This window comes from Gracilinanus agilis, chromosome 3, assembly GCF_016433145.1.
Source record: "Gracilinanus agilis isolate LMUSP501 chromosome 3, AgileGrace, whole genome shotgun sequence".
In the NCBI taxonomy this organism is placed as follows: domain Eukaryota; kingdom Metazoa; phylum Chordata; class Mammalia; order Didelphimorphia; family Didelphidae; genus Gracilinanus; species Gracilinanus agilis.
Window position 1 is genome coordinate 238,080,390 of NC_058132.1, and position 22,974 is coordinate 238,103,363.

Sequence of the window (22,974 nt, forward strand, 5' to 3'; positions counted from 1 at the left end):
AGAGAAGCAAAAAATATCTTTACCTGAACATGGCACATTAATCTTGAAGACAGAATATAGTCAGACTTCTTATGTTTTACAGGGCTTTCAGAAGAATATGACAGGGGGCAGCTGGGTGGCTCAGTGGATTGAGAGTCAGGCCCAGAGATGGGAGGTCCTAGATTCAAATCTGGCCTCAGACACTTCCTAGCTGTGTGACCCTGGGCAAGTCACTTAATCCCCATTACCTAGCCCTTACTATTCTTCTGCCTTAGAACCAATACACAGTATTAATTCTAAGGTGGAAAGTAAGGGTTTTAAAATAAAATAAAAAGAACATGACAAATCAAAAAACTTAACTAACAATGGAAGAAAAGATTGCTCAGAACTACTGAGTTCAGCAAACAAAACGCCAATGGAAAGAAATTATAGATCACCTTTAAGGGTAGAGGAAAAAAAATATGCTTCAAACCCTGGGAAAAAATAGAGGTTAAATTGAATAATTCTTAGGATAAACAAATTCTATAAGTAATGAGGAGAAATATATTTTAGAATATAAATATTTCAAAAATTCATGCATTCTCTAAGTCAATCAATCAATATTAATTAATTAATTAAATCTAAAAAAAAATCAAATCTGGATGGCAATTCAGATGATCTGAATTAAATAAAATAAATCTACTATATTCCAGGCACAATGGTAAGCACTAAGTAACTTTCCAAACATAAAGGAAAGAGGGGCAGCTGGGTAGCTCAGTAGATTGAGAGCTAGGCCTAGAGCCGCAAGGTTTTAGGTTCAAATCCAGCCTTAGCCATTTCCTAGCTATGTGACCCTGGGCAAGTCACTTAACATTCATTACCTAGCCCTTACCACTCTTTTGCCTTGGAGTCAATACACAGTATTAATTCTAAGATGGAAGGTAAGGGTTTAACAAAAAAACAAAAAGGAAACGAAATCCAAGTAACACAAGATTATTCTGTACCCACCAAAAACTTTAGAAGAGATTGGAATAATCTGAAAGACAAAGGAGCCTAATGCAACACAAAATGATATGACTGGCAAACCTGAGTATAAATGTCAGTGAAAAAGATGTATGCAAGACAGAGGACTAGATCTTTTATTCCAGTTCTCCAAACCTCTTAAAATTCTCTGAAAATAAAAATTAGTTGCAAGAAATAAAGCAATTGCAGCTCTCTTGTTGCAGCTTTCTCCACAGGCCAAGACATGAAGAGTTCTAAAAGGTAATAACTTGATAAATTATGAGCAAGAAGACTAATCCTTAACAAACTCACTTAACTCTTGTTTCCTCATCCGTCTCCACTCTCTGACAGGACTACACAAAGGGACTCATGTTCATACAACACTTTGGAATGAGAAATCTTTCACATGGGGTAAATTGTGGATTACATCTTTCAGAAGGATCTGCAAGAGGTTTGTAGCATGTCCACCTCATCCAGTGATTCACAGTTTTTGTTTTTTAAGGTGGGAATCTCATGAGGAGAGAAGTGGTGGTAGTGAAATATGAGTTTGTAGGAAATGCGTGGAGAGTGATAGAGAGAACTGGTGTGTATAGATTGTAGGGAACAAGTTTTACTGAGGTGTAGCTGCTGTACATGCTACAGCTTCTTGAAACCACAGGTGAGAGTGGGTGAAAAGGGGCACCAAAGGTGGATGAGCAACCCTGAAAAGGACTCAGCAAGCCCTCATGATAACAATATCAACAACTTCATCAGCAATTTAATACTTGTGGAATTGAAGTTTATCCTGCATTATTTGGTCATAGCATTTCCAGTCTCCCTTTAAATTTTCAAAATCAACCACTACCTCATACTTGTTCCCATGACTTCAAGTGTGAAGAAAAAATTTAAACACACAAAATAGTGGAAAGTTCTCATTGCCAAATTTGAGTCTAAATATATTGTTCATATAGATTTCTTATAAGAGCATGTTTTGAGGGACATACTATCTTCATTATTTCATGTGTTATGTAATTTTCTGCTGCAGAAACTCTTTTAGGACCTGAGATATAATGCATCTGTATGAGAAAATCAAGCTCTTTGGATCACTTGAGCAATCTATTATGTCAGTTGTTTTGAGGGCAATTACAGTTGATTTTACAACAGCTGGAAAATTTATTGGCTGAATGTTGGTGATTCCAGATCATCTGAATTGCCATCCAGATTTGATATACTTAAAGAACATGACATTAAGACAGAGTACTGGTAAATATATTTTAAAAAAGGAAAGAAGAAAACCAAATTAACAGTATCAAAGATGAAAAGGGAGACCTCATCTCTAATGAAGAGGAAATTAAGGCAATCATTAAAAACTATTTTGCCCAATTATATGGCAATAAATATAGCAATCTAGGTGATATGGATGAATATTTACAAATATACTTAAAGAACAGGACATTTTTCACAGAAAATATATCTTACTTTTTGGCCTACGTGAGAAGAGATGCTCTCTCTGCTGGTCCCAACTGTGAAAAAATAGCAGTTGTTATACTTTGTTAATACTTTTAGCCTCTCTTTCTTCCCAAAATCCAGCCCATGAGTTTGGATACTCATGGGCATTATGGAGCATGATAGAAACTAATTAGACACTGGGCTTGGGGAGGTATAAGTCCTAAGGATGCTTACTTTTTTACTCAATTCTGTGGTATTCATCTTGCTCTTGTGCTTTAATTAAATTATTTTTTAATTGATGTATTACATGACACTTGATCATGGATTTGTTCCTGCTTTCACTTAGCCAAGGACAAATGGGAAAAGAAATACTGAAGCAATTCTACAAAATTTATGTCCACTGATAGTATATCACCTGGTAGAAGGTGTAGATTTTCAACCTGACTTTCTTATGTTAGTAACTTCTCTCTCTGAATGTTATAGATTGCCTTCTCTAATTCTATGGTTATCATCATAACTTTTAACATGTGGGTTTTATGGGATAGCCTATCTGCATTACTTTCCTAACTAATAATTTATATTGCAGTCATAATTAGCTACACATCTCTGCCACTATCCATATCTTTTTCAAGCAGCATTCAACTTAAGACTTTTCAGAATGTAAATCAAACTTAAAATCAATATCCAATCAATCACAGTCTCAGAACTTATTAATTATCACTCATTTCAAATTCAAGTACTTTAATCTGTAGGTAGGATGATCAAGACCTCTAATGATGAATACAGTTGGCTTCTGTTGGCCATCACTTTCTTGGTATAAAAGTGCCTTTGAGCTCCTGTTTTGTATCAATGTGTGACACAAAAAAGGTCCTAAAACAACAATGGTGTATGTTTGAAGTATTTGATGAAACCTTGAAAGTTAACTGCTCATATTCCTCATTCCAGTGATAACTGAATGATTCTAGGGCTTTCAAAACAGATTATTTCTTTTGTCCTTCTGCCTTTGGTTCTTTGTGACCTTTGAAAAGGTCATGGAATGGCTTAGTGATGATTACATCTCTCTTCCCAAATTTTAAATAGCAGTCATGTAATCATAGAAAAGTCTTTTGCTCTCAAAAATTCTTTGGTAAGGGCCTATTGTGCTTCTGTTTTCTCAGGTCATTAGTCATTCCTTACTCTGAAGAACAACATGATTCACATTATTTTCAGAGACTTTAAAGAATCATTGCTTTTCTCACTTCATAGCTTTAGATTTCTAGTTGATTCAACACTTTCTGTAACCTTGCCAAATACTCTTCTAATAGCTTTACATATATGATGAAATTATGCTGATGTACAGCTCCAAAAATTCATGCCACAAACCACTGACTAAAAAGTGGTGAATCCTTCCAAAATTCATTGGGCCTTATGCTTAAACTGGTAGAAACCTATTGAACAGATGAAGGCCACTTTTTTCCATGAGAACTTAATATATGTTAACTCCTTGCCCATGTTAACCAATCAGTTTGATGTTCCACTAAAATTAAGAGGCCTTATTTCTATAACTACTATATCACCACTTTCTGGAATGGCCTTTCAAGTGTAACATCTCTTTCATGTTCAGTAGTATTGAAAAACTGTCATTAAATATACAGGATATCCTCTGTGCCACCAAAATTTCCATGTAACTTTGAAAGGAACACTAACACCATGACTTTGGGATGTTTTGTATTTTTTTTAAAAGAGATCATATGAAATCAAAAGTATCTCTTAATTATTTTATTAGCCTCTTGATATTTTCTGTATCAATCCTCTGCCACTCCTGCATTACTTTGGTAGCAAGTGTTAGTAAGAATACAAAGGATTCATCCTTTTGTTGGACAGAGATGTCATTTTGAATAGGACTATGATTTTTCCATATGTGTCCTTTGCAGTAGTAACACTTGTAGACTAATATTATATTTCCCATAACCAGTTATTGTCACAGGTTAACGGGTTGTTTTTGAGGTTATGGACCATAGTTGAGAATCTCATTTCCACTAAATCATGTATGAGACACTGAGGATGATGTTGCCCCAATGTATAGCAGAAATTTCGCATCATTTTAAATTACTTCTCTTAGCAGAAATCTCTTTAGATGTCTTCACTATTTCTTGGTCAGGAGTGGTGTAATGGGTATTTTTATAGGTTTTTTTATACACACAGGTTTAATTAAAGAAAATATAGTCTAAAGAAGGGGTTTCTATTCTACCAATCTAGGGGCAAGCCTCAGGGACAGGGATTGGACTTATCTACACTAATCTAAAACTATAGCCGGGCAGGACACAAAGGAGAAAAGGAATGAAAGTGGGATATCCTCACTGTAGAGCCCTGTCTCACTCCAGTGATGTTGTAGCTTTTCCAGAGGCCATACCTGGGAAGGGGTCTCTGGGGCCCTGCTGTTCCTGGGCTGTTTGTGACTGCTCCTTTTAGCTGGGATCTGTGCTCTGACGGCATCAAATATGGAACGTGGCCTTGTCCCAGCAGGGGCTCCTCAGGGAAACTGGGTTTAGCTGTTCGGGGAAATGACAGTTGACAGGAGTGACAGTTATGCCTTAACTGTCACACTGATCCACCTAGCCAGGGATAAACACAGAGTTTAACAAATACACACACTATGAGAACTTTAAGGTATGAAGAAAACAAACAGGGAAACAGTTTAATTGTAATTTGAGAGGATAGGAGAGGGGGTAAAGTGAAACTATGTCTGCCCAGGATGGGAGTCAAAAGGGTAAGTTCCTTAGCCAACCTGGCTTCTGCCGGGTTGACAGCTTGGCTAAAGACTTGAGGAAGAGAGCTTGGTTTTGGGTTCTCACAACTGATCCAGAGATGTCTTCAGGATACCAGGAACCAAATCTTCCATAGCTGATGATCCAAAAGTAACCAGGTAGGGAAAGATGTCTTCAAACTGTCCACCAGAACACAGGCCTCTTCCCTACTCAGAGTTGACTTGCAGGATGATATCTTCAACCTTACAACTTTCACCAATCTCCAAGATCCCAGGTCAAATAGGGACTGCTGATTGCACTTCTGCTCCAAACCCCTCTCAAAACAGCAATGTCTGTTGCTTAGCTCTCTCCTCCCTACCCCCTGCATTCCATTCAGAATGTCCATGACTTCTAGCAAAGGATTTCCCTAATATGCTTGCAAAAATTTGCTTTTATACTTTTAAAGCCTATACCTATTACAGTTGCAAGGAATGAAAAAGGGTCAGGATTAATAACTAGCTCCCAAATAGCTCCATTTCTTATTAAAGTTCTATCTTTGGGGATTCTATATAATGTTTCATTGCCTAAAACTATTTACACAGGGGACAGATAGGTGGCTTAGTGGATTGAAAGCCATGCCTAGAGATGGGAGATTCTGGGTCCACATTTGGCCTCAGATACTTTCTAACTATGTGACCCTGGTGTGTGGGTTGAAATCATGTATTATTCTCCAGCATATATTAGTCAGTAGTAATAATCTTAGATTGGCAACTTCCCATAGAAAATTAGTGAAAGTTAGGTGCCCTTCAGAAGAGAGATACCAATCTCTTTTTATGAAGAGTAGAGAAATACCCCTCCCCAAGCAGCTTTATATTTAAAGCATTCAAAAGGTTAAAGAGGTTAGAAACTAGGCGGTGATGGAAAATGGTAGCTCCAAAGGTTCCCATGGGGAAAGTCCTGAATGTAAAGTTACAAGCTTAACTCCCTTGCTTAAATGTTTCAGTCTGAAAGACCGTGGCCATGTCTAAACTCTGACTCAACTTAGAAATTGTGAACTTGAGGAATGCTCCCATGAGTTAAAGAATACTGGGAAACTTAAGAAGGATAGGAAAAAATGAAGAAAAATATAACACACACGCAGGTAATAGTGAGTAGCTAAAGAGAAGCATTGTGTTAATTTCCTATAAATCCGAAGGTCTCTTGTATACTCCTGGACATTGTTTTGTGTCAACCACTCAGAGTAGTGCCCCTGTCTTCTCCCTTTCTCTAATAAAGGCCATATTTCTCTGCTAGCATCTTATCAAGGCTCCTGCCTGCTTATTAAAGTGACTTTGGGGTGCAAATCCCTGAGATTGCACTCCAAACACTGGGCAAGTCATGTGAGCCCCATTGCCTTGACCTTACCATTTCTGCCTTGGAGCTAATACACAGTATTGATTCTATGATGTAAGATAAAGTTTGTTTGTTTGTTTGTTTGTTTTAAACTGTATACTTAGTATAGCAACTGCTTTATTTTTATTCCTTTGTCTCTTAGCCTTAACCATTTAATGATTTCCCCCAAGTACATAGAAAGCATTATCATCATAATCAAGAGGTTTCACCAAACCCAACAGTGTTCAATGAGGGTCAAGTCTCATTACTGAGCACCAAATCTCTTCTCCATAGTGACTATTCAGCTTAGCACTTAGATAGGCCGTACACAGTGACAGTTGCACAATATCACTTTAGAAACAAACAACAAAATGTCAGTGGCATTTTGGCATACAACACTCTACAATCACTTGAATAGGCTGGTCTACAATTTAGGAATTTTCATTGGGAAGTACTGCCATTAAATTTGGTCTTTTAAAAAAGTTGGGAGATGAAAGGAAAAATCATTAAATGGTTCCTTATAATATAAATACAGGTATAAGTGTATTGAGTGAAAAGAAAATAATCGACAAGCCCTAGAAATAAAGTATGGGTCCTTCTTAGCTCTCCATACATTTGGAACCCCTCCAACTTCTTAGCTTTCTGGTGCTGCTTTGTTTCTCTCTCTGTGTCTCTGTCTCTTACTCACTCTTTCTTTCGTATGTGTGTATATATATACACACATATATATATGCATATTTGTATTCATATAGTCTATATTTATTTAAATCCATAGTGATGAGCCTGCAGTCCAGTGAGTCAGTATGCCAGGTAAGACCCAACAGCATACTTAAATGCAAAAGGGAATTTAATCTACGAAGACAAACACAGGAATTATATGATCACAACTACAAAATACTTGTCACAGAATTAAAACTGGATATAAATAACTGGAAAAACATTAATTGCTCATAAGTAAGATGAGCTAATATAATGAAAATGATAATCCTATCCAAATTAATTTACTTATTCAGTGCCATACCTATCAAACTACCAAAAAGTACTATAAAGCAGTGGTCATCCAAACAATATGGTACTGGCTAAAAAAGAATTTCATCAAAATATAACAATGGATTAAAGAATACAGAATTGTGTCAGGGAGCAAAGATTCTCAGCAGACACACCAAAAAACTATCAGCTAGCTCTACTTGATCATTTCCCTCAATGCCAGAGTACTTAAAAGTTCCATCTGTAGACTTGGTCTTTTAGTCTAGGAATAACTGTCATATTCTCTAAAACCTAAATTCAAGGCAGTGTCATGGACTTCTAAGGAATCAAAGGAGAAAATTTTCTGTGCATCTTTCCTATTTTTTTTTTTTGCATGCTCATCTCCTTTACTCTCATAACTTTACTTTTTGCCATCCTCTGGGAGACTCTATTCTTTCTTAAAACTGAGCATATGAAAAAAATTTCTAAATCCCTCTTAATTAATGAAATGCAAACTAAAACAACTCTGAAATACCACTGCATACCTATCAGATTGGCCAATATGATAGTAAAGGAAAATAAAAAATTTTGGATGGTATGTTGCAAATTAGGAAATTAATGTGTTGCTGATGGAGTTGTGAACTGATCCAACCATTCTGAACGGCAATTTGGAACTATACCTAAAGGGCTTTAAAATTATGCACACCCTTTGATCCTGTGATACTACTACTGGATCGATATTCCAAAGACAAAAAAAGGTGGAGGAAGAACCTACTTGTACAAAAATATTTGTAGCAGCTCTTTTTGTAGTGGCAAAGAAATAGAAATGGAGGGGATGTCCATCAGTTGGGGGATGCATGAACAAATTGTGGTACATGTTGGTGATGGAATACTATTGTGCAATTAGAAAGATGAATAGGATTATTTCAGAAAAAGCTGGAAAGATCAGCATGAAATAATGCAGAGTGAAATAAGCAGAACAGGGAAAACATTGTAAACAGCAACAGTAATATTGTAAGATGATCAGCTGTGAAAACTTGTCTACTCTCAGCCATACAATTATCTGAGACAATTCTGAAAGACTTATGAGAGGGAATGCTATCCATCTCCAGGGAAAGAACTGTTGGAGTTCAATGGATATGGATCAAAGCATTCTATCTTTCACATCAGTGTAGTTATGGTTTTATTTTGAGGTTTGGGTTTGGAAGGAATGTGTCCTTTCAACAAAGACCAATGTGGAAGTGTGTTTTTTTATGATAATTAAAAAACTGGACATATTAGTATATCTATCTAACTAGAATGTGTAATGGGTGATATTACCACCCTGTGAAGAATCTACACTGTGTTCTAGGAGAAACAGTCCACAGAAAATTTCCCTCAATGAACCAGACTTTTTTGGTTCAGATGAAATTTGGGATATGTTTACTGTGAGAATTTGGAATAGGTTTACTTTTGTAGTCTCTTAATTCCAGACTGATGATTTAATAAAACTGCATTTATGGTAATCATTGAAAAAACAATAACTATTTCTATACAGTTCTGTTGATTGTGATAATAGTCTAATCATTATGAAATTAAAATTCTACTTGAAAGGAAAATAGAATGTTTTGCTTTGAGATCCTCCCACTTAGTCTAAACACCATCTCTATTCTCCAACTTTTGAAGCTATTTTTTGTAATGGATTTGAGAAAATTCAATTATTAATAAGGATTATCTTTTGTTGGAAAATAGTAATTGGGATTTTATTGTAGCACATTTCTTCATTGAGACCTTCCTTGTACCATTTGACTTGTAGGTATATATGATATTTTGTTATTTCAAATATGGAAATGCATTAGTCATTGAATTATATTCTGCCAGTATGCATTTAGGGTATGTGATATGTATGAAAATTAATGATAAATATTAACTTGCATATTTAAAGAGGACTTCAAGTATTATAAATATTAAATGATAAAACTGCTTAATATCATTCTTTTTTCATCCTTATAGATTTTAATTTAGAAAGGCTCTTCTATGTATCAATGTTATTTGAATCAGTCATGGGAGAATAATATTGTAACACTGGAGGATACACAATGATTCTTTTAGATACCAAGACTAATAATTTTTAACAATATCTAAAAACATTATAGGAAAAACTTGAACCCTACTGGCACTAAGGACAGACAGGCATGAAAGATTAATGTAATCTTGCATATAATGATGCACATTCTTACACAAAAAATCCATCTGCAAGTGTCATGTCAGTCAGCAGAAATCTTTGATGGGTGGATACAGCTGGGCTGTCTCTTCTGGCAAAGCTGCCCTGGAAAATGCTAAATGTGGTTATGATGTTTTGTGCCATCTGCAGTATGCCAGTTTATCGTGTCTTTGCTGGCATTTACAATACTACATAGGGCATCAACAACCACAGGGACAGCAATGTAGAATGACAGATTCATTTCCTCTAGAGACTACAGACACTGGTGTGTACTTGCACCATCATCATCACCTCCCCCGCTCCTCACAATAGGATCTATTGTTATTGGTATTTGGTTTTATTTTCTATTTCCTTATTCAACTTTTCTTCATAATCTATTAGTCCCAGATATACACATTTTTGTTTAATATGTTAATCTCATATGAAGTATTCAGCTAACATATTAGTTTAAGAATTGTCAGTATGATTTAATATTGTCTGTTAGATACCAACTAAACATACCTTATTTTCAAAATTCTACTGGTACTAATTTTATTAGATATAAATGCTTCTTAATTTAGGAACTCTGAATGAACTAATACTAAGATAAAATAGAAAATTGCTAGGTGTGAGGTAACACTAAATGATTTCTTTAATGAAATGTGCATTTCATAAGACTCTCTCTCTCTCTCTCTCTCTCTCTCTCTATATATATATATATATATATATATATAACAGTAACAGTCAGGGAACTACCCAAGAGTGTTTTCTCATCATTAAAATGTATTCCAGAATAAATTTTGTTTTATTGTTTTGCCATAGCATTTACTATAACTTCATTCCGGACCAAGTTAAAAGGTGTTAAATATATTAATTTTAATTTTTAAAAAATATTTTCATGTGTTTTTAAATAGTAACAGAATATGAAGGACATGCCCTATCACTACTAAAGGAATGTGAACTTCAAGAATTTGACGGGTAGGTTATTTTACATATAATACATTATTCTTTTAATTATAGATTATTTTGGAATTTGGACTTTTGAATACTTATGCCAAGAATTTTACTAGTTTATATAATGATTATTGAATCATATGCTCTCACCCCAAAACGGTTCCATGGTATTTTAGAAAGAGGTCAAGCCCAAAATTAGAGAGACATTTTTTCAAGTCCCATCTGTGACATATACTATATGACCATAGACAAGTCTCTTAATTAACCTTTCATTTCTTCCAGGCAACAATCTAATACTAAAAAGGGTAGATGAGGTGCCAGTTTTTATAGGTAGAGTTTCCTAATCAGAATTTCCTCTACTACAATGAAATTATAGGACTTGTTTAAGGGAGAAAATATATTCTCATTAACAGTAATCTAGTGCTATCGGTAAAGGGGATTAAACAGTATGAAGTGCAAAAACATTGCCTCTCATGATGTTATAAGTTATAAGCTTGGTTATTTATTGACAATGGGTTTCTAGGGTATGGTGGGTGGAGTTTGTGAAATGCCAATCATAAATTTATTAGTCAATAAACTTATACTAAGATCCTACTATGTTCCAGGCACTGTGCTAAGTGCTATGGATGCAAAGAAAGGCAAAAGATTGCCCTACTCTCAAGGATTTCAGCCTTTTCAAAATTTTTTTTTATGTATAGGAAATAGAAAAATAGACATTTTATGTATTGGAAAATAAAAACATATTTACACAACTAAAAATAATCTAACCTCCCTCTGTGCTCTCATAGCATTTTTTTTGTGCTTCTCATTGTGGTTATCACATTGAGTGAAACTGAAAGTACCATGGAAAAGTAATTTCTGAGCTGGACCTTGAAGAATAGCTAGTATTCTGACAGGGAGAGGTGATAGAAGGGAAAGAGTATGATTTGAATAGGAGAAAACCATTTCAGGTGGAAAGAACAATGTGACAAAGGGATGGGGGCTTCCTCATGCATGTAATCTACTCCCTTTGTCTATGGTGGGAGAGCATGTAATTACTCTTTTAATCACATACTTATAATTATTCATATGGAGGCATATTATATGGCAAAAGTGTTGCTCTTGAGTTCAAGAGGTGGAGTATTCAAAATATAACTCAAACTCTTAATTGGTTCATGGCTATGGGGAAGTCACTTAATCTGTTTTGGCTTTTAATAACACCTTAGGACTTACTTCTTTGACTAATAGAATAGCATAGAGGATGGAGTTGGCAACAGGAAAAGTAGGTTTCTGAATTACCCCGAGATGTTTCCCGAATGTGTGACTTTGAGCAAACCACTTAATTTCTTTAAGCATGTTTCTTCCTCTGTAAAAAGGGAGTAATAAGAGCATTTACCTTATGTCAAGTGTCAAATGAGATGGTGTATTGAAAACCTTTGAGAACCTTTTAAAAAAAAGTAAAGGTATATAGGCAAAAAAAAAAAAAACAAAAAAAAACATAGGGTGGGTTAGTGAAATAAAAGATAGCCCAGGGTAAATGGAAAATAGGGAATGGTAAGATATAAATCTGAAAAGTTAGGTTGAAACCAAATGATTAAGGACCTTAGATAACATACTTTAACATTTAGTCTTTTGGATGGAATTTGAGAGGAAAATGGAAAATTACTGAATCAGAGAGTGATATGATCACAACAAGCCTTCAAGAAGATTACTGTGATAGCTAGCTATCTTGGAAGGACTGTAGTGGAACGAGACTGTATTCAAGGAAAGACAAAGCAAGACATATTGAGGATGCTGGATTTATTATATATTTGAAAAGAACGAACAAGCTGTGCATAATAGAGACTTGCAGTTTCATTGACAGTATTCTATTTTGGTTTTACTGGGTACATGGAAATAAAAATAAAATTCTTTAGGAAAAAATAAATAAGAAAAGACTTGAATTGTGATAGTGGAAATGAAAAAAGGGGGTGAATGCAAGTAATCAGTTGTTGAGGAAGTCTGTATATAGGACTTGGCAAACAATTGGTTGTTGAGAGTGAAGTGAAAGAGAAGAAATCAAAGGTAGTTCTCAAAGGATATTTGCCTATATTCTAAGAAGGATGATGAGACCATTAATGGAGACATGGAAGACAAGATGATGAACTAATTTAGGAGAGAGTACATAAAAGTGTCCAGTTATTAGACACAAAACTCCTTAAATAATTGTTTCCTCTTGAACTGAATTGATTTGCATTGATTTATAATTTTCATCATGTTGAAGTACCCCTATTTGTTTAATGATTATAATCATTCAAAATCTGCAGCATATATGTTCTTATTTGATTAAGAACCCACCAATGTAATTTTCTCTCCTTCTCTTCCTTCCTCTCTCCTCCTCTCCCCTTTCCTCTCCTCTCCCTTCCTTCTTCCCCTCATCCCCTTTCTTTCTCTCCTTCCCTCCTGTTCTTGCCCATCCTTCCCCTTACTGCCTCCCCACCCCCTCCTTTCCCATCTTACCCTTTCCTCTCCCCTCTCCTCCCCAGCTCTCCTCTCCTTTCTTCTCTCCTCCTTTGCTTTCCTCCAAACTTTAAGTAGTCAAATTTGTGAATTTGTGACCTACTTAGGAAGACATAATTGTAGGAGTAATTATTGTAATGTAATATTTTTAAACTGCCCTATTTGGAATTTATTTATGTGAGAAAAATGGAAAATGACATTTTAGTGTGTTTCTAAGGAGTTGTGAATAATAATTAGGAATAAGGAAAAAGCAAAAATCTTAGAGTTTAACAAATGAAGAATGAAAATAAAAGTAAAATAATAGATTTTTAAAAAACCACAAAAATATGATACATTTATGTGTTACATAATACTTATTGGTATCAAATACTTCAATGAATCAAAAAATTAGTGCTTCAAAAATGTTATCTGTGGCAGAATGAGTATCAAAAAAATTGATGGAAAAGAATATTTGGATAACATAACAAACATTTTCAAACAATGTTTAAGAGTGTGAAGTTTCTAAATTTTAGTTGACCTGAACTTAGAAGTTGTTTTGAGGGATTGTATGGATACTTAACATTTATGAATTAGAATCAGTTTGTTTCTTTAAAATACAGAAGTTGTATGCATTTTTACTGCTGTATTATCCTATGATTTACTTCCACAATTTCCCCACAAATTTAACCTTTGTAAGTTGATATATGTTTTCATGGATTATTATGCCTCATAATTTTTCAGAGCCTGTTTCTTTATAACTAGTTACCAAATCAGGAAGAGAGTAGAAAATTACTTGTGAATGCCTTTGTCCTTATCAATACTTCAGATGGATTTTGGAACATCCCAATTATTTTTACTGAAAATCAATTTTCATTATAAATTAACATTGATCAAACCTCAAAATTCAATTCAATTCAACAAACTTTTAAAAAGTTTTTACTATGTATAAAACACAGTGCTAACTACTAAAGATATGAAGACAAAAATTAAAGAATCCCTGCTCTTAAGAATTCTGTATATGTATGTATGCTTGTGTACACACACAAATAATAGTTATTTTAAAGAAATAATTATAAGAATAGATAGTACTTATATAGCACCTTAAGTTGTGTTGTGTTGTTTTTTTTTTTTTTCATTTTTAAAAACCTTTAACTTCTGCCTTAATATTGATTCTAACGCAGAAGAGTGGTAAGGGCTAGTCATTTGGGGTTAAGTGCTATGCCCAGAGTCACATAGCTAAAACATTTCTGAGACAAGTTTTGTACCCAAATCCTCTGTACTCCTGGGCTGGCACTCTACCCACTGTGCTACCTACTTATTCCCCTCTTTTTTCCTTCCTTTTTTTGCACCTTAAATTTCGAAAAGTGCTTTACAAATATCTGATTTGAACCTGTGAACTTCACATATTTGAATGTTGGGAAATACCTGCTATTGTTATCCTTGTTTTACACATGAGGAAAATGAATCAGATAAGGGTTAAATGACTTGCTTTGGGTCACACAGTTGTTAAGTGTCTGGCTGAACTTTTACCAAGTCTTTTTTTGGCTTTAGATCTGGTGTTCCAGGGGACTGGTGGGTGGGAAGAAGGTCAGGAAAAACTTTATATTGATGACTGGAAGCACAATGGAGTCCTCCACAGAACTAGGGAAATTTGGAGAAGTGATAGGATTTGAGGAAAGTATGATTATGATTAACAAGTCAATCAGTAAATATTTATTAAATGTCCATTATGTGCCAGCCACTGGATTAAGTGTTGGGCATACAAAGACAAAAATGAAAATGCCCCCATTCTCAACGAGATCATCTTATGTTTTTATGTTTGATATGGGGGTACAGGCTTCTCCTAGACACCCCAAACATTCAAGATTGTATAGAGTATATAAAATAATAAATTTTCCTTGCATTTTTGCAGTGTTAGGAAAGGTGACTTTGAGGCCCTCTGGCTTCTCCCTTAATTCTTGATGAGCACAGATAGCTCTTGAGATCTTTTTATCACCTCCAGATAATTTGATAATGATGGCTTAATTGATAAGAAATAAGTGGACTGGGACACCTCTTTCTGTCAGCTCATGCTGCTGCTGCTGCTGCTGTTGCTGTGTCTCCTTCAGCATGGAATTTATTATATATACTTCAAGACTCACTTCACAAAAAAGAACCCCCCCCCCCACTAAAATCTTTGCATTTGCCCAGAAACACAAATTATGTCATATCAAAACACAAAGATTCTCATTAGCTTCCAAATAGAACAAGGCTAAAGTCGAACTTCTGCAGGGTCCTTATCAGAAGGCTATGACCAGGAATATTTTCTCCAGGGCGAAATGCCCCTCCTGGAGGAATTTATGACCTTGAGTGTCTGAACTACTTTTGAAACAAAAACAGTTATATTTCTGACCAAAGGAGAGAATGTTAACCTCTTAACAGCTGGATTGTTAGGAGCTTAAAGCTTTTCATTAAGGAAAGGTGTGGATCAGAAAAGGAGTCAAAAGAGGAGTCTCAGATTTTTATCTATTTGAGACTCTGTTTCTCTTATTGGCCTCCCACAGATAGCCACATTCGAGCTTGCCCCTGATAAACATCTAATTTATATCCCAGACATCTGATTATCCTCTAAACGGGTTAGTTCACCCCCTTTTGAGGCATAGGACATAATCACATTACCCATCTCAGGTTCCAGAGCCCCAGTAACATGCCATCATCATCCTTTCTCTAGTCACGTAGACCCTGTTGTCAAAAGGATATATAAAACACATAACATATCTCCTTTAAGAGGCAGTGTTCCACCTGCACACTATTCCCCTGGCCTTTCATTATGACTTCCAAATTAATAAATTTCTCTTTTTATTTTTAGTCTTAAGTTTTGTAGTCTTGCATTTTTGCAAAGGGTAGCCTCTCCAGATCCAGGGTTCTACCTCAAAGCTCTCCCACAACTTGTTGACTTTAAGATATCTGCAGGACTCTGAATCACTATTAATTAAAAATGCAAATTAAAACAACTGAGGTACCACACCTATCAGACTGACTACTGTGACAAAATAAGGAAAATGATAAATGTTAGAAGGGATGTGGGGAAATTGGAACACAAATTCACTGTTGGAGGAGCTATGAACTGCAATTGATCAAAGGCTAGAGCTTCAATTGAGAAACGCAGATTTGGTTAGAAATGATGAGCTAGCAAAGAATATGGAGTCTATAAATTAAATTTCTGAACAATAGCTTAAAATATAGGATTGATGGGCTCATTCCTTCAGTATGAAATGTATATAGCAGGGCCAACAAGAGTATATTTGCCTGGAGTTTGTCTTTCAAATTTCATAAAAAGGGCTCCATTATGGTGGCAACGTTTCACGAGTTTTCCTAATTTCCCAGTATTTCTAAAATAGTTAATGTTGAGAAAGCAAAGTAATATTTGTAACCTGTACTCCAGTTTCAAAATTGATGGATCTTTAAGCATTGAAATTCTTTAGGGGGAAAGGAGACAAAATAGGGAGAAGAAGAAAGGGAGGTCTGACTCACTTGATGACTGAATCATTAGAACTGTTTTCAGAAATTGGGGGCTATTCTCATGGCCTCAACTGGACCCTGGGAAACGTTCACATGAGGAACTTATCTCTAGTACAGATGGCAAGACCTGATGGCAAAACAAAGAGCAAAGGTGAAATTGGGTTTATTCATGACCCAAATTTCTGATTTAATTTAAGATTACTGAACAAATCTCTAAACTCTAAAATATTCTACAGTTGTAATAAAAAAGACTTAATATTTACTCAGAGCTTTTTGTTTCATGCTTCATATTAATATATGAGGCCAGCAGGAAATTAATAATGTATATGTGTTTGTGTATATTTTCTATGAAGCAATGTCAGTTCCTTTATATTCTTAGAGGAAACATTGGCCATTATAAAATTACTAAATAACAAACATTTACTTACTACCTTACAAGAAGAGTCATAGCAGCCACAGACTGAATTATGAAACTCATTATAGCAGTCATAGTTTAGCTGGCCTGGACACACTATTTTATCTTGCAGTTTATGATTAGAGTAGAAGAGACAAGCTAATCATAGTTGCTATATTTATTATAGGTGTGGATGGAGCAGATTTCAGAGGGTTCAGAAAAAGGATACATAGGTCCTCATGGACTAAAATACACTAATGGTAGTCAGCCCAGGAGAAATGGAAAGTTCTCAATAATGAAATTCTGAGGGTGCATCTAAGTAATTCTAGTGAGATAAAAGAAAAGTTGTCATAGAGATGTCTAAAGAGACATAATTATCATAGAACAACTAAATGGCACTGGGGACAGAGCCATTGTACTTAGAAACAGGAAGGCTTCAATTCAAATCCTGCCCCTGCCATTTAATAGATTGTGACAGTCATTTAATTTCTCTGAACTTCAATTTCCTCATCTCTAAAATAGGATAATAATAGTACCCACTTCACAGAGGTAAAGATAAAATTTGATAACATGTGTAAATCTCTTTGAAAATCTTAAAGTGCTATATACATCACAGGAAAATAATTGATGAGCTTATAGCGTGGAAGTAATGTAGGACAGTGGAAACAACAGAGATTCTAAAGGTCTGCATCATGCCCCTAAAGTGAAATTTGGGGAAGTTATTTAACTCCCTTGGGTCTTAGTTTCTTCATTTGGAAAATATAGGGGTTGGAGTAGATGGCCTATGATTCCATCTCTAAGTGTATGAACCTATAATCCTGTACCCTAATATGGAAACAAAGGCTGGACATGTAGAAAAAATAAAAAATTGTGTCAGTCACATAGAACTCGAGTTTGGCAAGAGGAGTAAGTGACAATCGAAAGAGGTTTTGTTTGAAAATCTATGTTGGAGAAAAGCAAAAGATCAAGGAAAAAGATGGAACTGTTATTCCAGTAGATTATAATTGACAAAGAAAGAGCTCTTAGCTGCCCTCGATGAGTGCAGATGAACCAATTCCCAGGGTATTGGAAGAGTTGGTGGTTATTATTGCCAAGCTACAGTTGGATATAGAAAAGAGAAAAGTAGTAAAGGACTGGAGAAGGGCAGATGTCTTGAATTTCCTAAAAGGGAAACCATAGATAATTAAGCTTATCTGTGATTCCTGGCAAATTTTCTAAAATGTCATTCATTAAGTGGTAAGGAAACATCTAGAAAGGAAAGGGCAATCACAATTAGTCAGTATGGCTTCACTAAGAACAAATCAAGCCAGACCAACATCATTTCTTTTTTGCAACATTACGAGATTAGTAATGCTATGTATAATTTGAATTTTCCTCTTAAAATATGGCTATATGTTTCATGATAATTTTGTAGAGAAGGTGGAGTCATATTGGATGAATATTATTAAAGTTAAATGAATTTGGAACTGGTTTAATGGTTGAATCTAAAGTATAGTCATTAATGTTAAATTTCAGTTGAAAGAAGATTTCTAGTGGTTTGCCTCAGAATCTGTGCTATGCATTTATTAAATAACATTTTGCAGTTTTTAAATTTTTATTAGTGACTTGGGTAAAGTGTCATGATTACGTTATATTTGAAGATGTCACTAAGTTAGGAGGTATAATCAGCCTGCAGGATGACAGAGTCAGGATTTTAAAAGCTTTCACTAATCTAGAATAGTTGTTCAGACCTATTAAGATGAAATTCAATAGTATAAATCTGAATCTTAAACTTGAGTTGAAAAAAACCAAGTTCACCATAACGGGATGGGAGTGGCATGGTTAGAGAACTGTTTGTTATGTAGAGGTTTTTTATTCATCTGCTGTTTGAAGCATTTGACTTAAAGTTCTTTCCAGTTCTGAGATTCCTTAATTCTTTAGTTCTGTAAAGATGATGTCCCTTCTCTCAAAAAGCTTTCCATCTATCAACTGAAGTGAAAAATACCAAAACAATGGGTAAATGATAGGATATAGAGATATAGGTAAGGTACTGAGAATTTAGAGGCAGGAAGAATTCTCTCAATTGACATATCTGGATAAGGCTGGATAAGGCTTCATGGAGGAGAAAGCATTTGAGCGAGGCCTTGAAAAATCCTGGTTCAGAATCCATACAGGGTGAAAGTTTAGATAGCCTCACCAGACCCTCCAGACAGACATAAATGCAGCACTGCAGATTCAATCAATCAAATCCTGGGTAAAAATTCTGTATCAGTCCTTTATGCTGAGAAGCACAGAATGCCCATCCCAAATTACTTTTAAACAATAAAAATTATAGGAATACATTGATACACCTTCTTCTAAATTCTACTTATCTACTGACAGTGGTTTATTAGAATAACATATAAAAGTTCCTATGGTAAGTATCAACAGTTACACAAGCATCATATTGTCAGAGATATTATTTTCAGCTGGATGAAAGAGTCTCCAATGTATAGGTACTGATCTGAGATACAAACTATTGTGACAAGTGACGTGGAATATATTTTTCATTGTAGCACTGTTGTTTAGTCACAAAAAGAAAGGTGGTCTTCGCCATATTACCCAGCCTATTACTGTTAAAAGAGAAGCATGAAAGTTGCTTAAGCAGATCATAATATTTGCTGCTGTCCTATTTACATAGCCAAGATTATCCATAATTACCTAATCTAGCCTCCAAACCCTGGACACCCATTGATCTTAAACAACCAGCTTCATAGTAGGTAAGATAAAGTAAACTCTCTCTGTAAATCATGTTTAAGGAAGTACCGTATGATAGGATATGAATGAATGAATGAAGCATTTTTTAAACATTCTATGCAAAGCTCAGGAGTTACAACTAGAAAAGGAAAACAATCTGTGTTCTCAGGGGGCTCACATCCAAATGTTTTCTGAATCTATTACTTATATTAAAGCAACTCTGCAACTGGATTATGTTTCCAAAAGCAATGTGAGAAAAAAAATGTTACTACTAAGGACAATTAGTTTGTAATTGAAACCTTCCCTGGCAAGAAAACATTTTCAGATTCATTGCTCATGTTCCTAAGGGCTTCACATTCTATATTGAATTTTATCTGTTCAGTATTCATTGGAAGTGGTTTAAAAGAAGATAAAATAATGCTACATTCTTTTATGATAGTAATTTAGCACTTAGCATTTGAAAAAACTCAACTTTTACTCTTTTAAAATGATTTTAAAAAACAAACTTCTTGTCTTTATGAGGTACTAAAGTGAAACATTTTGCTTAAGGTGTTTTTCCCCTCCATATTATTTACAATTTAACCAGACCTATATGACTAATCTAGACATTATCTCACCAATGTTTACAACAGAACTCTATACATTACCTATGACAACTGGACTACTTACTGAAGTCAGCATAATATCAATCTACTTAGTGTTTTTTTTTTAAATAAAATCAGGAGCTCAACAACTTATTAATGAAAAGCTCAATTATCTGAAGGTGGTGAGGGCTAATCACATTTTCTCTTTTTTTATAGAACTAAACATAAATAGTAATGTTTTTAAAGACTGTCTTATTGCGCTTTAAAGATAGGAAATAGACATTAGGTCTCAGCAGTACATTTCTAGACCAAAACACTCTGGTTTATGTCCACAGCAGGAGGGAAAATATAATTACTTATTCTGGAAACAGTGAAAAAGTACCCACTTGTAAATGGCTGCTGGCACTAAAGTTTCATACTATGGCACAGCACTCAAATATCTGGTTGATAAAATTGTGCTCTTTATGAATGTAGTCTTCCTTTGCCGGTGATTTTTTCACCGTGAATCAACATTCAGTAGTGAATAAATTCTTAAATGTACTTCCTACTCTTGCACAAGGACAGTGGAAATAATATTAAAGACTAATTGTTTATTGGCATAGCTAAAGTGGATTCCTCATTAACTTTCTCATTAACTATTCCACAGTAGTGTTAGAAAGATAAAATAAAACAATTATTTTTAGTTTGCATCTACACATATGAAAAATCCCTCCCTTGAAACAGATTCGCAATTCATAATCTTAGTGTTGTCCAGTCGCATTGAAGTGAAAAGACTTGCTCAAAGTCACATTGTTATTTTAACTGAGAAAATTTAATCTTAGATCTCTCTGACTCCCTAACTTTCTGGCCCCCCTTGCCACACAATCAGACCCCTGTCTTGGTAAGTCTAGACTGACTGTAGTGTATGAATTAAAGGGCCAGTAGTACCAAAACCACATTTTTTTTTCATGAAATCACCCACTTTCCTGGTTCTGGACCATATTAGAAGCAAGATTTGAATTCAAGTTCTTTACACTATAAATATTGCTTTGAAAAGGCTCATACCTCCTGCCCTCAGAGACCATTCTAGGTAGACTAGGGATGGTTTCATGAGTTCTTTTTATTGGAGTCTTTAATGCAAAGACTTTCATTTTCTCTTTGTATTTTCAGCACCTAGCACTGAATGTACTGTAGGAACTGATATAATGTAGGAACTCAATAAATGTTTTTTGATTGATGGAATGAAATCCTTTGATCTCGGGTCTTTGTTAGGGCCTTAGACACTAGTGCTACAGCATCATTCTTCTGAGATGATGGTTTCAGGCAAACCTCTCTCCAGCTCTTTCAGAATGCTCTGTTCTAAGCCATGTTGCCTCACCACTTCCTTTTCTGTATGTTCACCACTTTAATGGTCTAATTTAGAATTTCCCAGGAGTTAAAGCTATGCTCTCCAGCCTCTAGATTTTATTATTCTGTTCTTTAACTGTTCAACACGAAAGTTTTCTTTAACTGCCAATGGGGCCACTTCAGTCCAATATCTCTCCAGTTCTCCACAATCTTTCATTTTTTGATAGTTCAGCCATCACTGACTCTTTTGCCACCTTGAATATAGTTCATCTAGGCCAAGACATATGAATTATGAATGTGGTGGAGCCAGATTATTATGGGCAATTGGTTACTCTGTCCTACTTTAAATTATTCTCAAGAGAAGATGGGAGGGTCTCAGATCACTATGTTTCAAGGGAGTCTGTGAGCTAAACCTTATTGCCCATTGCAAAATTACTGCATAATCCATTAGCATAATATTGCTTTCTGAGGACCATTGACCATTCACTTACAGTTTGACTTCCAATGGCCCACAATAAGATCCCTTTGCTCAATATCTAGAATGTGAACAGGGAATTCCTGTCCTGTCCTGAGTGAGAGACCAAAGGCTCTCTGATCTAAGAAAGGACATATAAAACTCTCCAAGGGAAGAAGGGGACTGACCCCAAAACATTTATCAGAGGATTCCCCAAGAGCTTTGGGTGTGATACTCAGAATCAGAGAAAGTAAGTACATGGAAAAAACAGATCTGAACCCTTGGAACTTCTAGCCAATCTCCAATGAGATGTTCAACTGGGGTGCTTGGTTGACAAAAAGCTAAACCATAATCTGAATAGGTAAAGAAAAGCTAGGAATGGGGAGTCAGGATAGACAAGGCCATAGTTACTCCCTGTGTTATGTAGCTTTATTGCCCTTTGTAGACTTACATCATGTAATTTAGATCAGTGTACACATAGAATTTCTTTGATGTAATATATATTTAGAGACTATTGATATCTAAAGTTATTTTGCATTTTCTAGGCTATTTTAATAACATTTCAATGAGCATTACCATTAGACCTACTTTACATCTATTTTTCTGTAATTATATTCCTGTGCTGAATGGATTTCAATTATTGTTACATATTCAAAAAAAGTTAGCCTCCTGACTTGTGTTAGGAGATATGAGAGCTAATGAAAAGTGCCATATAAAACTGACAAAGAGGGGTATACAGCACTTGGTTTCAATGACTACCTTCATATACTAATGGTAATTAGCAATATTTTAACCCAAACTTCTTATTTATACATGATTTTTACTACTATTAAGTTTTCAGTGTTTTTTAATTAGCAGGGTTTTGGGGTTTGATAGATGTTATTTAAATGTAGTGTTGATAGCTGTATATTAGCTTGAAAAAATTAGACATGCTTTTGACTATTGGTAGAACATAA

General features: G+C 35.0%; 1 protein-coding gene across 1 annotated transcript in view; it reads left to right on the top strand.

The window, feature by feature from the left end:
- The window catches only part of CERKL (ceramide kinase like), a 182,647-nt gene that overhangs the window by 127,168 nt on the left and 32,505 nt on the right, over positions 1-22,974 (top strand). Inside the window, exon 4 of the mRNA XM_044666474.1 lies at positions 10,548-10,611. Coding sequence (XP_044522409.1) covers positions 10,548-10,611 — 64 coding nt within the window. The remainder of the gene's footprint in view (positions 1-10,547; positions 10,612-22,974) is intronic.